At 38.2% G+C, this 13799-nt stretch overlaps 1 protein-coding gene and 1 long non-coding RNA gene across 5 annotated transcripts in view; one reads left to right on the forward strand and one right to left on the reverse strand.

Moving 5' to 3' along the window:
- Nucleotides 1–13799, forward strand: part of LOC147512293 (eukaryotic initiation factor 4A-15-like) — a 31846-nt gene that overhangs the window by 14031 nt on the left and 4016 nt on the right. For all 4 annotated transcript variants that reach the window (XM_086595268.1, XM_086595267.1, XM_086595265.1 and 1 more), the window contains exons 2-4: nt 12279–12347; nt 12446–12549; nt 13325–13755. In XM_086595268.1, the coding sequence (XP_086451394.1) occupies nt 12337–12347; nt 12446–12549; nt 13325–13755 (546 nt within the window). In that variant the 5' untranslated portion in view covers nt 12279–12336. The remainder of the gene's footprint in view (nt 1–12278; nt 12348–12445; nt 12550–13324; nt 13756–13799) is intronic.
- On the reverse strand, nt 6425–6987 carry LOC147512295 (uncharacterized). The gene is made up of 3 exons (XR_015217174.1): nt 6818–6987; nt 6605–6723; nt 6425–6506 (listed from the first exon to the last, which is right to left on the reverse strand). It is a non-coding gene; the product is annotated as an uncharacterized LOC147512295 (long non-coding RNA).

Below are 13799 nucleotides of genomic sequence, written 5' to 3' on the forward strand. Positions count from 1 at the left end.
CCACGTCCTTTCAAGATTCGGTCATTTGCTTTAACACCAAGACTGGTGAATGCATTGCAAGCATTATATCCCCGAATGTTCTTCCGAAAATCACGTGCAAGCCAATCGTTACCTTCGAAGAGTGATTCAAGCGGAGGGGGCAGTGGATCAAGTGAGGGCAGTTTTATTTTTCCTTGGAGACAGCATGATCCGAATAAAGGTTTTTTTTTAGTTGAACTGGAGAGTTGCTCTGCGCTCCAATGTAAAGCGAAGCAAGACTGACATTGAACATCTAGTTCCCCAAGGTAATGACGCTCGACCGGGATAGAAGGCATTGTTTCGGCTGGATTTTCAAGTTCGTCAATGTCATAGTATTCTTCGTCAGAATATTCGGATGCTTCTTTAGAATTTTCCTCGGGCCTAATAGCGCCCTGAGTGGGAACATCCGGCTCAGTACTGTTTGGAGGCAAATTGTTTGTGGAGCTAATTTCGGTAGGGAAAAAACAATTAGTATAGTAAATTATAATTGTTCATAACGGAAATATTTAAGTAGGGACATGCTACTTACATGTTGCTCGTTAAGGAAAATGACCCAAGATGAAAACCGGGGGTGAAGTTACGTGTTGATAGAGGGAAGTGATCATCTTTGAAGTTGCGCCGTAAGAACATCCACCATATGACGGTCCAAAGCCAGCCGCCCGAGTTGATGTAACGGCTGGGGTGAAAGAGTCTCAAAGAATTACAATATGCTTTCCTTTATCTGCTCGCTCGGTGGTTTTAGTGAAATTTGTTGCATCGATAAAATGTATTGCTGTTTCGACTGTGAGGCCGTGAGTTAAGGAAGGAGGATATATGCGATCCCTTTGGGTGGCTGAAACTCTTAGTGCTTCCTCCCGCTGACGACGTGCACGTTGAGCTATTGAACGCCGAGAGGGTCCTAACTGAAGGAGTGAATGCATGTTCCGTGTGGACATAGAGGGAGCTGCTAGACTGATAGTTGACTGGCTATTTGATTCACTGCGGACTGTAGCCTCATGAGATAACCGGTGTTGTGTTGATGAGTCTCCCATAGTTACATCGGATTCCATTGTGTGGGATAGTGCACGCTGTTGGTGTACTGGAACAGGGCCAGAAAAAGGTATCCGTAGGGCCTTAGACATATTCATTCAAGTTTAAAGTTTGAGTATAGATTAGAAAACCAATAACGTGGGAATAAGTAGGAAAGCCAGTACATGAAAAATCGGTTTTAAAGGAGATCTAACCTCAAGTTGGGCTGCTCGTTGGTTCTTAATGTACTCTTGTACAGTTTCATTATGTATGTATGATGATGCTTGGGTGTCCATGGTTTCTATAAACAATTTGATAAGATTGGGGTATTAGGTAAATAAGGACACAGAATAATGATCTTGGCGTATATACAATTTGATGATAAGCTCCACGGAAAGCAAAATTATGAGACAACATCGTAAACTAAAAGTTTAAAGTATAGTAATAATGGGAACCAGCATTGGATTACCGAATGCTTAAAAAGACTATAATCCATTATGACGATAGCAATGAACTAACCTTGATTTTACTCAACTTGGATTAAGGTATGATTCCGCTGGAACGTAATAGAGAAGGACGTAATAATTAGCAGCCAACACCTGATGTAATGAAAGACAAAATATGTTATCATTAAAATCAGTTCCCAGTGTGATGATATTCCTATGATTTGGAGTTCTTTGGAGTTCCTATGACCTACCTCATCCCTATGAGTTTCTTTAACGGAGTCCATAAATGACATATACATATCAGTCTAGTTAATTATTTATCCATAGATACCCCTTTGATTTCCTTAATCTTTTGATGTCGATATGCGATATAATATTCAATTAGCTCCTACAATCGTGATATGGTGTAACTGTGATATATGGGGTATCATTGTGAGTTCCTCCCAGACTCGAAAAGCGTCAATCGCAAAGATCTATTCTACTGCCTTTTACTCCCCTTTTTTTTAAAAGAAATATAAATGGGTGCGCAGATACAATGTGATGATAAGCTTCATGAAAAGCTAAATTATGAGACAACATCTCAAACTAACAGTTTAAAGTACAATATTAATTGGAACCAGAATTGGATTACTAACCTTGATTTCATTGAGTGTGCATTAAGGTTTGATTCCGCAGGAACGTAATAGAGAAGGAGGTAATGATAAGCATCCAACACCTGATGCAATGAAAGGAAGGGTTCAAGTTAGATTTTGAAATGGAGGTGAATTGGAAAACAAAAAAGTGATTAAGTAGTTGAAGGGGGTCACTGTGAAAGCATGGGCTTAATCGCAAAGAAGTTCGTTTCAAGAGAACACTTTATTGTAATAATAATAATGTCCGTTACAAAGATGATGTCACTTTGTGTGAATTATAAGTTAGAGATAATAACGGAAAGGTAATATGTCACGGCTTAGCTTATGCTTTGCATTAATACAATTAAAATGAGTTCCCAGCTTGATGATATTCATATGACTTGGAGTCCAAGTGAAGCTCCAAGACTACTAAGTTAAAATCTGGCTAAACATTGATTTTAATGGTATCTTGATCGGCAAGTCCCATTTGCAGTCATTCTCTATTGGTGACCTTCTCGAGCCTATTTGATGGGATGATGGTCTCCACTACATTATTTCCACTTCAGTGGTTGTGGTGTACATAGCTGCTTTCGAGAGCCAGCAGTGCTGAATTTGCCCCGGATCACTTCCCTCTTGTAGTTTTCCAAGTTATTACTATCGCCTTTTTGCAACACTTTGTGTTCTTTCATATAGTTACGATTCCGCACACCATTGAGTGTTCCATAGGTGTTTAAATAAGTTATATACTACTATAACTTCTTCTCTGTGAGGCCCATACCTTTTAAGGTAATCTCTAGTTAACTGTTTAATTGATGCAATTGTTCGATTTCAAATATTTATAGTGTCTTTTAAATTGTGAAAGACGGAGTTGACCTTAAACTTTTTAGAAATCCATGCCCATGTTCCTTTGTAGTGTCACATTCTCAGAACAAATGATCAAGAGATTCTTCTTTCTGCCATCCCAATCCAAGTAGGTAGTAATTACTTTAAATGTGAATTCCATAAAAGCTTGCTCTTGCAGACCTTTGGCCTAGTCTGTTCATGTCAGGAACCGACTCTGGGTATTCCTGAAGGATCTAGATTGCATATTAAGATTGAAGTTAAACAGAAGAAACGATTTAGTGTATAGAGAGAGTGAATGTGATACTGCAGGACTCCGAATTTAGGATCACAGAAAATGGAGAAACCATGAGATTCCTTGGTAAGGAACAGATGAAGATTACTGAATACTTTGTAGCTGAATAATTGGACTTTAAATTCGCATAGTGGTTAATTGCAAAATGTAACAGCTTTCTTTTGGCGGGAGATCAGGTTAAATGCCCATCGAGGACAGGCATGCTAAACTCTCCCAGGCCTAGCTGTTTTAAAAGGCTATGACAGTCTGTTCAAGCCATCTTTGTCAACACAAATATAGATAGGAGAAGTCATTGTGCGTCTGCTGTGAATAATTGCAATAAAACACACTTTATCACGACACCAAATTCTTTTGATTGAATCAAGGGAAATATCATAACCATGGAAGAACAAAAAAAAAAGCAAACGTCAAAGAAGATAGACCGACTATTAAAGCTAAGAACATTCTTGTAAGGTAATCAATTTGAATGACTTTTGTAGTTGCATGGCCGTGCATCTTGCAATGGAGTAGCCCTTGTGGTTGGTGGAGGCCACGCTGTAGTGGTATTCCCTTACGCTCGCACAAGACTTTCCAGCAGATTTGGCCTTGACCACCAAATATCGCAGTTTTGGCCATGACTTTCCATTATGTATATCAATCAATTCTCCTGCAGGGTTTTTTTGATGGTGGGTCCTCACGGCTGTTTTCTTGGGGAGAGGCTTCTTTACAGGTGGCTTCAGCTGAACTCCCAATCTTGAACCCCGGTCACACTGCATTGGGGCAAAATTAGTTTGGCAAGGTTTTGTAGAGATGTAATCCTTTAATCGGCAAAATTAGTCGAAATTTAGTACCTTATTTAATACTTCTTTGCCTATTGTTTTATCAATGTCTTCTGGGAAAATCTTTTCGATGGTGAATGATTCATACTTGTCCTTGTCACTATAGTCGGTGACTCTAACTTGGAAAACATACATCGCCCGTGCTTCAAGCTACCGCAGTTCTTTCCTAAGTCAGAAGCGGCCATTTTCCTATAATGGGCTAAAATACACAAGGTATAAGACAACAAAAATTTGATTAGATAAAAAAAAAAAAAATTGATGCAATATCTGGTAGTAGCATGCCTTTGAAATATGGACCAATTCTTTAACCGGCTTTTGAATCAAGTGTTCAGGCTTTTTATCAAAAGCAACAAATGTGGTGTCTCCCCGATGAATCATTAACTATCATTAAGTAGCATATACCTGCATCATCATTTTTTGTTTACGGGACAAAAGGAATAGATCATGGATGAGAGTGTGGGACAAAGACGATGGGAAAAGGGAAAATGACTTTACGAAGGAAAAAAAAAAAGTTTTTTTTGCACACCTATCGACCACGCCAACACTACAATTTGTGCATACTTGTTCCAAATGATGAGTTTTTCTTCTGAATAACGCCGCGACGAAGTGTAGAACCACTTGCTATCGGGGACGTAGCTTATGGTGGCCTTGCAAGTGTACATTCTCCCCTAAACAAACGCAATAAAATAAGGATGGTGGTTGTTCAAATGAACATAACAATCAATAACAGGGCCACACATTTTAATTAGCTAGCAAATAAATAATGAAGTGCGGTAAGCGCAGCGCAGCGTGTGTGTGTGAAGGGGGCACATACCTTGCATGAGTGATCCCTACCCATTTCCTTCAATTTACCAATGTCAACCCTCCTATCAATGAGAAGGTCTTGCTCAGAAATTCCGCCAGATTGACCAGAGTCTTCCAATTCAACAACTGCTTTTTGTATCGAACCGAGAAACAAATGTAACTCATCGGCTATTACTTAAAAATCATAGGCCAAAAGCAACTGATAAGTAAACCATGCTTTAAACTTCTTGTAATGAGCAGTGGACTGCATTAAGGAGTGGTCCATCGTTAAGGATGCGACGCAATCAGCAGGACAAAAAAAAGGAAAAAAAAGAAAAGAAAAAGTATTCCCTAGGAATCTATTAAATGGCAAGGAAAAAGAAACGCAAACAAACAATAACGGTTTCACTATCACACAAACATGGCTGAGAGAGGGAGTTGATGTCCCTAGAGAAGAGATTCTCGTTTTCGTTACGAATTAATGAAAAAGCCATTGAGGAGAGAACCAGATGGAAGGGGGGTTGTTTGATATATGGGATGATATTTGTCTAGCCTATCTCTCCCTTTTCTGTAGTTTCTGTGTCGTCGGTGGGAATATGGAAAGACTTGGCTTTGGGAATATGTAGGTTCACATTGGGATTTTGCTGATGTTTTGTTTGGCTCCTTTCTGGATCTTCAACTTGGATGCTGTCAATATCGACTTTGAGGTTTTCAGGGATGATCCGGGAGTGACAGAGGAGTAGTGCTACGCGTCTTTGGTTTAATATATGGGGCGCCCGAGGATCCAGTGAGAAAGAGGTACAATTTACCTCCGAATAACTGTTTTACGTGGTAGCCCGCCGCGGACTGATTGTGCCAGCCGGCTTTTTCATTGTTGGTGTAAACTTTCAGTGCTAGCCCATCGAGGCTAGGCATGGTAAACGCTCCCGCTTAGCTGGTTTTCAAAAGGCTATGACCGTCCGACAGGCAATTACCCATAGTGATGGAAGAGTCTTATGTGAGAGGTAACAACAGCGTTTTAACACCGCCTACTCCATCTTTTATACAAAGAGAAGGGTTTTAGACAGCGTCCATTTGAATCTAAGTTGTAATGTGCAGGGAGATAAACTTGATTTTTCATAGACCACAAGTATATTCAGTTGTAGAGAAAATGGGAGGAATGAACAACGATATGAGAAATTGATGTCGTAGGAGGCATCTATACTTGCTGTGAGCATTAAAACTCGGGGGGCTTTCCAGAGAAGTTCAAGGTTTAAGCAGCTATTAAAGAAATGGAAGGAGGCTATCCAGAGAAGATATCGATTGAACTTTTAAGGGGGGTATTTAAAGCTGAGGCGTTTGGTCGGGATGTGGCTGAGATGGTAGTGACTCACACAATGCAAGAGATAGGGGAAGTTTGTCTAATCCAAAGCTTTAGGGGAAGAGCCAACGGTTTTGTGGTAACTAACGTTTGGCGGGGGGGTATATAGTTGTACATGTATTTCTGTTCAGTTTCTAATTTACTGGTCCCTTTCTTTACTTATCTATATCACTTGGCTAAGGTAAATGCTAGGTACAAACAAAAGGAACGTAACATTACATGGATGAGATACGCAATTTATTTACCTCTGTTTAAAGTCCTTCACATCCTGGATATCCATGTTTATATAAATCTTGGTGCCACTAAGGGTTGACAGCCCAAGCTTGCCTACAACACAAAATAATTAAATTCAAATTCAGACAGTCACTTTAAATAGCAACAAAGGTAGGCAGACTAAACAAAACGAAATAAATAAGGAAAATCACCTCGGTAGTAGCCTGCCTTTAGGGACGTCGCAATGATCACTACGTTGGGTTGTTTCATCGTGTCTTCAGGAATGATTGATGTCATACATTCCCACAAAGTAATTGGCAGCTCCAGCCCACTGAAAAACAGAAAAAATCATCCCCAGAGGCTAACATGATATAGGGAGAGTGAACAAACAGAGCCGGCGGGAAAAAAAATAATGGGATCACTACCTTTTATTCATGATAACGACTTCTTTTAAAAATTTCCCAGCGGCTATTCTAGCTTTGCCAACCTTTGTCAATACACCAATCACGTCTATGAGAAAAGTTAGTTGGCTTGCTTTAGGGGGCATATTGTCAAATTCGACAAACTTGAACATGTGCTTTGAGATGTCGTTGGCTTCTTCAGTTGTGATCTTGACCAATGTCCCCTCTTTGAAATGGATCTTGTAAGCATTGTCGACGGGGCGGTAGTCCTTCGCAAACACAACGTCAAACTTCTCCAAGGTGTAGATGTTGCCCTCCTGGACAAAGTCTTCCTTGACAACGCTATCGAAATATTGGAAATCCTTTTCGAACAAAACGGCATGGATTTGATAACCCTGAGCGCAAGATGAAAATTAAGCAAGGTGAAATCTCCCCAGCACGACATTTTACAGGCATGAATAACAAAACGGATATACCAATCTATTGAACAACACATTGAATACTCTATTCGGCAACAACCCATATCCCGGACAAATCATATATGTGTCAAGCACGCCTAAATGAATGGGCTACAGCCTCCCATGTTAATTAGTGCAATCAATGATGGCATAGAAAGGAATCAGATGAAGTAAAAAAAAAAATAGACCAAAAATAAATGGAACGAATGATTCCAATGGACAGGGATAAAATATAAAAAAGCATAGCGATCTAACGGGGTAGGATTGATATGGAAAAATAAACACCAAAGGCCGTTACATAATAAGATCAATCACTTGAAATAATAAGCAACTTTAAAATAGTTATAATGAGAAGAAATAAAAAAAACAAACTTAGGAAAATATATATACAAAATACTTATTAAAGGACATACCATTTAACATTGGAGAAAAATTTGGGAGGATATGATATAGTGGTTTTTTGAATATTACATCATATCTGACACTATCCCACTTAGTCTATATGACAAAACCATACAGATATCTTATTTGATAAAACGTTTTGTACAACGACTCGTGTAGGTTGACAATCTTTTTTTTTTCCAACCCAAATCCAACGTATAATCAATGTACCTTAGAATCGAGCATGACAAATTCAATGCTAATAGCGCAATTCTTCTTCGAATTAATGGGTTTCCACATCCGGGTGACTCGAACCCTAATCTTCCATCGGTCCGTTCGAGTGTGAAGTTTGTCGAGATCGGTGAATTGCTGATTCGACATTCTCGCCAAAAGCTATCATGTGGAAAATTAAATATGTTAAACCAGGAAAATGGTAAACACGACAAAATGACTCAAAAGCAATAGGAAAAAAGACCCAGCTCGGTTTAAGACCCATCTAGGAAATACATACGACATAAAACTGATCAAGAGTTTATACGGTACACATACACTTTGATTAATACGACCGCCTTGATTAATTACACTACACTTTCTCAGACTAAGTCGGGTAGTTGCTTGCTTGAAAACATTCTCAATAACGTTAAAAGCGGATGACAGAACTAAGAAAGAACTTAAAAGAAGACCAACTATTTTGATATGAGTACTTTAAGGAACTGAATTGTTATTTATTTGTTTCCTTTCCTTTTTTTTTATTCTTTTCTTGAATGATCTGGTAATTCTTGGTGCTTCTAGTCGCTGCAATGTACAGAGATAAAGGAGGAACCGAAAAATTTACAGTACGAGGTCATGAGAATGAGAAGTAGTCCTTGCACAACAACAATGTTGAAACATTCTGCCAAAGATAATGATCCGATCTCAACAATGTTGTATTTGGATTAGCCTATTGTCTATGGAGTGTCGAAATACTTACAAAGATTTCTAGCTACTGTGGAGGGACTCGTGAATTCGATCAAGCTATTGCTGCTTGAAAGCTTGAAAACAGTCAAAGTGTTTTTAGAATCAGAGAGTCCAAAATATAATTTCAAAGATAACAGAGTGAAAGAAGGTAAGGAGGTGTACAAAAAAATATGGCCCTGAAGTCCGGCAACTGACGTCGTAAGGGTGGGAGGTTCGAGAGGTGTTTAGGTCACCGAGAAAGGAGATGATCAAAGTTGAAGATGATGATTTACCTCTTCAACATAAGATCAAAACAAATTGGCAATGAGTGGAGCAGCCCAAGAACTTGTTTACTACTATGCAAGGCTTTAAATGTCCCATGTGAGACTATACTAACATTTCAACAAAGCTTCCTCACATCCGGGCGTGGCTTGGAGTAAACGGGCCCTTAAGACTAAATACTAAAATAGCTGTTCTAATACCGCCTAAAATTTTGGAGCATCCAATTCAAAGCCAATTGGCAATGAGTGGAGCAGTCCCAAGAGCTTATATACTACTATGCAAGGCTTAGTGTGTCCCGCATGAAACCTGTACTAAAAATCTCAACAAGCACCCATGGGACGCCCTACAATTCCTCTTATAGCTTCACACACTTTCAATTTTAATCTGTTGTTACTTGGTCCTCCACTCCTCCCATCTTGGCTTTGTATCCCGAGAAGAAGTTTTGTTGAACATCAAGTCCTGCCGTTTTGAATTTATCATATTGAACTTGAACTGTTATATTGTGATGATTTGTTCTTATCTCATATCTCTGTCTATTCTTGTGTTTTGCAATTAAGAAGATGATCTCGTAAGAATGATTTTTATTAAACACCCTCTTGATACATATCCTGTTTCTCTGGTTCCGTAAAAACTGTTTAAACACTCTTCTAATTGTTTTATAAAAATCGTGGCTCTTGAAAACAACTTGGATATGGAGATTGACTTATCCAACCTTGGAACTGTAAAGATGATGTTTGCTTTGCACTATTCAGTGATAAATTAGTTCATATTAAAACTTTCCAAGTTTTTTTTTATAGCTTTTCCGAAGCCCTTATATACATATCCAACATATTATTTTTAGCAAGCTTGGTGTTCCAATAAAGACAACAATTTCTGCTAATGTGCTTGAAGATGCGCTTAATGGAACTGTCACCGTTAGACCTCTACCTATTGGGACCTCAGTTAGTCGAATTGTAGTTAAACACAGTCCTTGAGGAGCAAGCTGAGGCAGGGATTGTAGTTAGAGTTACTTCGCCTGCTCAAAGCAAATTTAAGGTGTGATTAGCAACTTTCGGGTCTGATGTGTACCGTATAATATTGTGTCCAATCTCGAGTCCCAAATACCCAAGATTGGGAAATATATTAATAGATGTGACGCTAAGATTGTTTGTTAGCAGTTACAAATGGTACTGGTTACCAGGAACGCTTAACATATCTCACAAACACCTTAACCCAAACTAAGCCACGCATATACGACTAAACTGTCAAAATGTTTTGCAACATATTTAGTTACGTCAATTGGATTTCAGAACATATGGGCAATCAACATAAAATGCCGTAAATGACACATGCATCATATTACTGTTGCTACAGTAACGTAGGCCAATTTCAGTAAAAAAAGATAGCACGCAATAGTAAATTACGTAAGGTTCTGAAATGGAAAACTAATTTAAGGGAAAGAACCCTCTATTATATCTCCTAATTCCTCCTATCATTATATCTCTCCCACATATAACTCTTCGGTGAAATACTTTTACACATATCTCATGTTCTATCTGCACCCTTTTTGTTAATTTATGTTTAGTTTTTTAATTTCGTGTGCGGTTGGGATTGTTTTGAATGAATTAAATGGATCTTTTATTTACTAACTTAATGAATTGAGGGGCTTCACTATAATTGTCACTTAATAGATGATCAGAAAAAAAAACGTATTTGGGACTGGGGTGAGGCTGAGGCTGAGGCTGAGGCTGAGGCCGAGGCTTAACAATAGAGAGAGGAACGCTTAACATATCTCACAAACACCTTAACCCAAACTAAGCCACGCATATACGACTAAACTGTCAAAATGTTTTGCAACATATTTAGTTACGTCAATTGGATTTCAGAACATATGGGCAATCAACATAAAATGCCGTAAATGACACATGCATCATATTACCGCTCGCTACTGATAACGTGAGGGCCAATTTCAAGAAAAGATAGCACGCAATAGTAAATTACGTAAGGTTCAAAATGGAAAACTAATTTAAGGGGAAAGCAAATTGAATCATGTAACCTGAAATCGAAAACTAATTGAAGGGAAAGCAAATTGAATCAAGTAAAGAACTCACTGGAATCCCGGCAAGAAGAGTTCGGTAAAAAGCGAGGCCGCAAAATCTTGAGCGAGAAACAAACAGAGAACATGAATTGTTAAATGAACAATTAGAAAATCATGTAAAGAAATAGACATCTATTAGTAATAGAAAAGCACCTCTTTGAACAATGGCTTATCTGAGCGAGAGTTTAGCGATTTGTGAGAGAGCGAAATGCGAGCCAGTTTTATATAATCGAGTAGAGGAGCTACTTAAGGGAAAATTCATGGCTGTTTTAATAGCAATCAAGATTAGGTGAGAGAAATGAGTCGCTGTGAAATTTACTCCTCGCCGTTTCTTTGTTTCTTTGAGAGCTTGAAAGGTGGGAGCTTAGACTATGCTATTACTGGAAGATGAAGATGGATCGTTCACGCTCTCAATGTAATCTCTGGTGCTAGAGTGTAGTGTGGCTGAAGCCCAAGCCCATACTTATATTTGAGAAATGTATATATTTAATTTAGAATGTATCTATCTGAGAAATAAAACTAATAAATTAGTTGTTAACTTTGTTTTAAATGCAATAAATAGGAAAGAGCCAAATGGGAAAGAAGAGCAATAATTTTTTGTTTTAGTAATTGAAAATTTTGATAATGCATGCATGCATTGAATTTACAACATTTAATTCATTAAATAAATCTTTTTAAATGCCTTTGAGAATTAGAAACGGTTTAAAAACGTTCTAAGTCATACACGTGTCTCTCTTCAGATCCCCATGCACATCAAACTCAGATCCCAAGACGATCCCGACCACCCTTTGTCCTGCCATTGTGTTTTATTATAATAGATATATATATATATATATATATATATATATATAAAAGATGCTACATGCGTCTACTCTCTTTTGTTTTTCCTTGTCCAGCTTATGTGTTTGTATTGATGCTGTGCATGTGGTACACTTTTTGTTTGTGTTATGTTGATTTTTGTAAAGTTAGTCAGCGCTATTTTCATGTTTGTGATTCAGAATCTATATTGTGCCATTGTGGTGTTTTCAAAAACTCATTGTGTGGACTGTGGAATAGTTCGAGTAATTATGCTCTAGTTTTTCCCTTGTTGTTAATTGCTATGTTGTTAGAGCGAGGCGCTAGGCTTCTAACTTGTCCGAGTATTTGTTACATCGAAGTGTTTTTGCTTCTTGTTGAAGTGTTTTTATTACTCTAAGTTGTTGTACCTTACTTGACATACTGATACTTGTATCTTTCTTGCTTTTCTAGAGTTTCTAGCAGTTAAATCAGTTCCTTATTGTCCTCTTCACTCGCTTTTGTCTAATACGCTAATAGGGAATTGAAGTTCTGAGTTCTGACTTTTATATTACAGTCTTGGTGGGATTGGAACCAGAAGGATCACAATTGATGCACGACGGTATGATAGCAGAATGAATGAACTGTAAGCACTTTTCATACTACTTTTTAGTTAAAAGATAGAAGAAATATTTGTCATATCATTAATTCATAATAATATAAGCTGCTAAATGGATTGATCAGGCTCTCGTCAGATGGACAAGATATTGAATCATATGATGTGGTTCATGAAACTTTTAATGCTATGGGTCTCCACGAGAACCTTCTGAGGGGCATTTATGCATATGGTAGGCAACGATCTTTCGTCTGTACTATTATAGTATTTTCAGCATTGAAATGACTTGTACATGTTGATTTTGCATGCTTAGTTGAATGTTCCTGTGATCTTGCTACCATCCATACCATAAATGTTAAGGGCACCAGAGTGAACCTGATTAGTGTCGTAAGCATCTTATCCTTTTTTCCCTTTTATCCTAATGATATGGTTATGTAGAAATTACTAGGCGCATTTCATTGGTACGATTAATCAAATCCAATTTTTTCCCTTTATCCTAATGATATGGTTATGTAGAAATTACTAAGCGCATTTCATTGGTACGATTAATCAAATCCAAGAGTTGCGAGCTTTCAGTCATTCTGTCAATCCCATGGATAATAAGGGTCCAAGAGTTTTTCTGATAGAAGTCAGAAGCATCGAATTTATTTTTATTTGTTTCATTTAATGGATTTGATGGTGGTATATCAAATTGCTAGGCTAATTTCATTGGGTTGATTTAATATAGAAATTTCCAAAGCCCAGGAGTGGTATTATACTATTACTTCAACCATTTAGTAACTATCATATATCATAATGCATATATCTTTGTACTGATTATTTTAGAAACTATCAAAGCCTGTGAGGCCACCAGGTGACTTGTGGTGTTTATTGACCTATCCAAATAATGAATGAAACAATAACCGTGGGAGTTCCCTGTGATAAGAAATTACAATTTCTTTAAGTCTGACTGGTAATCCAACAGGCAACAGCCATAAAGAAAATTAATTGCTTTTATTTGTTTGAAGGATTTGAGAAGCCATCTGCGATTCAGCAGAGAGGAATTGTGCCCTTCTGCAAGGGGCTTGATGTGATTCAGCAAGCACAGTCTGGAACTGGGAAGACAGCAACTTTCTGCTCAGGTATTTTGCAGCAGCTTGTTTATCGTTCGGTTTACTGCCAAGCCTTGGTCCTTGCATCTACTCGTGTACTTGCACAACAAATTGAGAGGGTAATGCGAGCACTTGGTGATTATCTGGAAGTGAGGGTTCACGCCTGTGTTGGTGGAACCAGTGTTCGTGAGGATCAACGCATTCTTTCTGATGGTGTGCATGTAGTTGTTGGGACCCCTGGTCGTGTGTTTGAATTGCTTTGGAGACGTTCACTTCCTGCAAATGACATTAAAATGTTTGTATTGGATGAGGCGGACGAAATGCTTTCACGAGGTTTCAAGGATCAGGTTCGTTCCCGACCTTTATACGTACTGCACTAGAATTTAGCTTA

The sequence above is a fragment of the Coptis chinensis genome, chromosome 3 (assembly GCF_015680905.1).
Source record: "Coptis chinensis isolate HL-2020 chromosome 3, ASM1568090v1, whole genome shotgun sequence".
NCBI lineage: Eukaryota > Viridiplantae > Streptophyta > Magnoliopsida > Ranunculales > Ranunculaceae > Coptis > Coptis chinensis.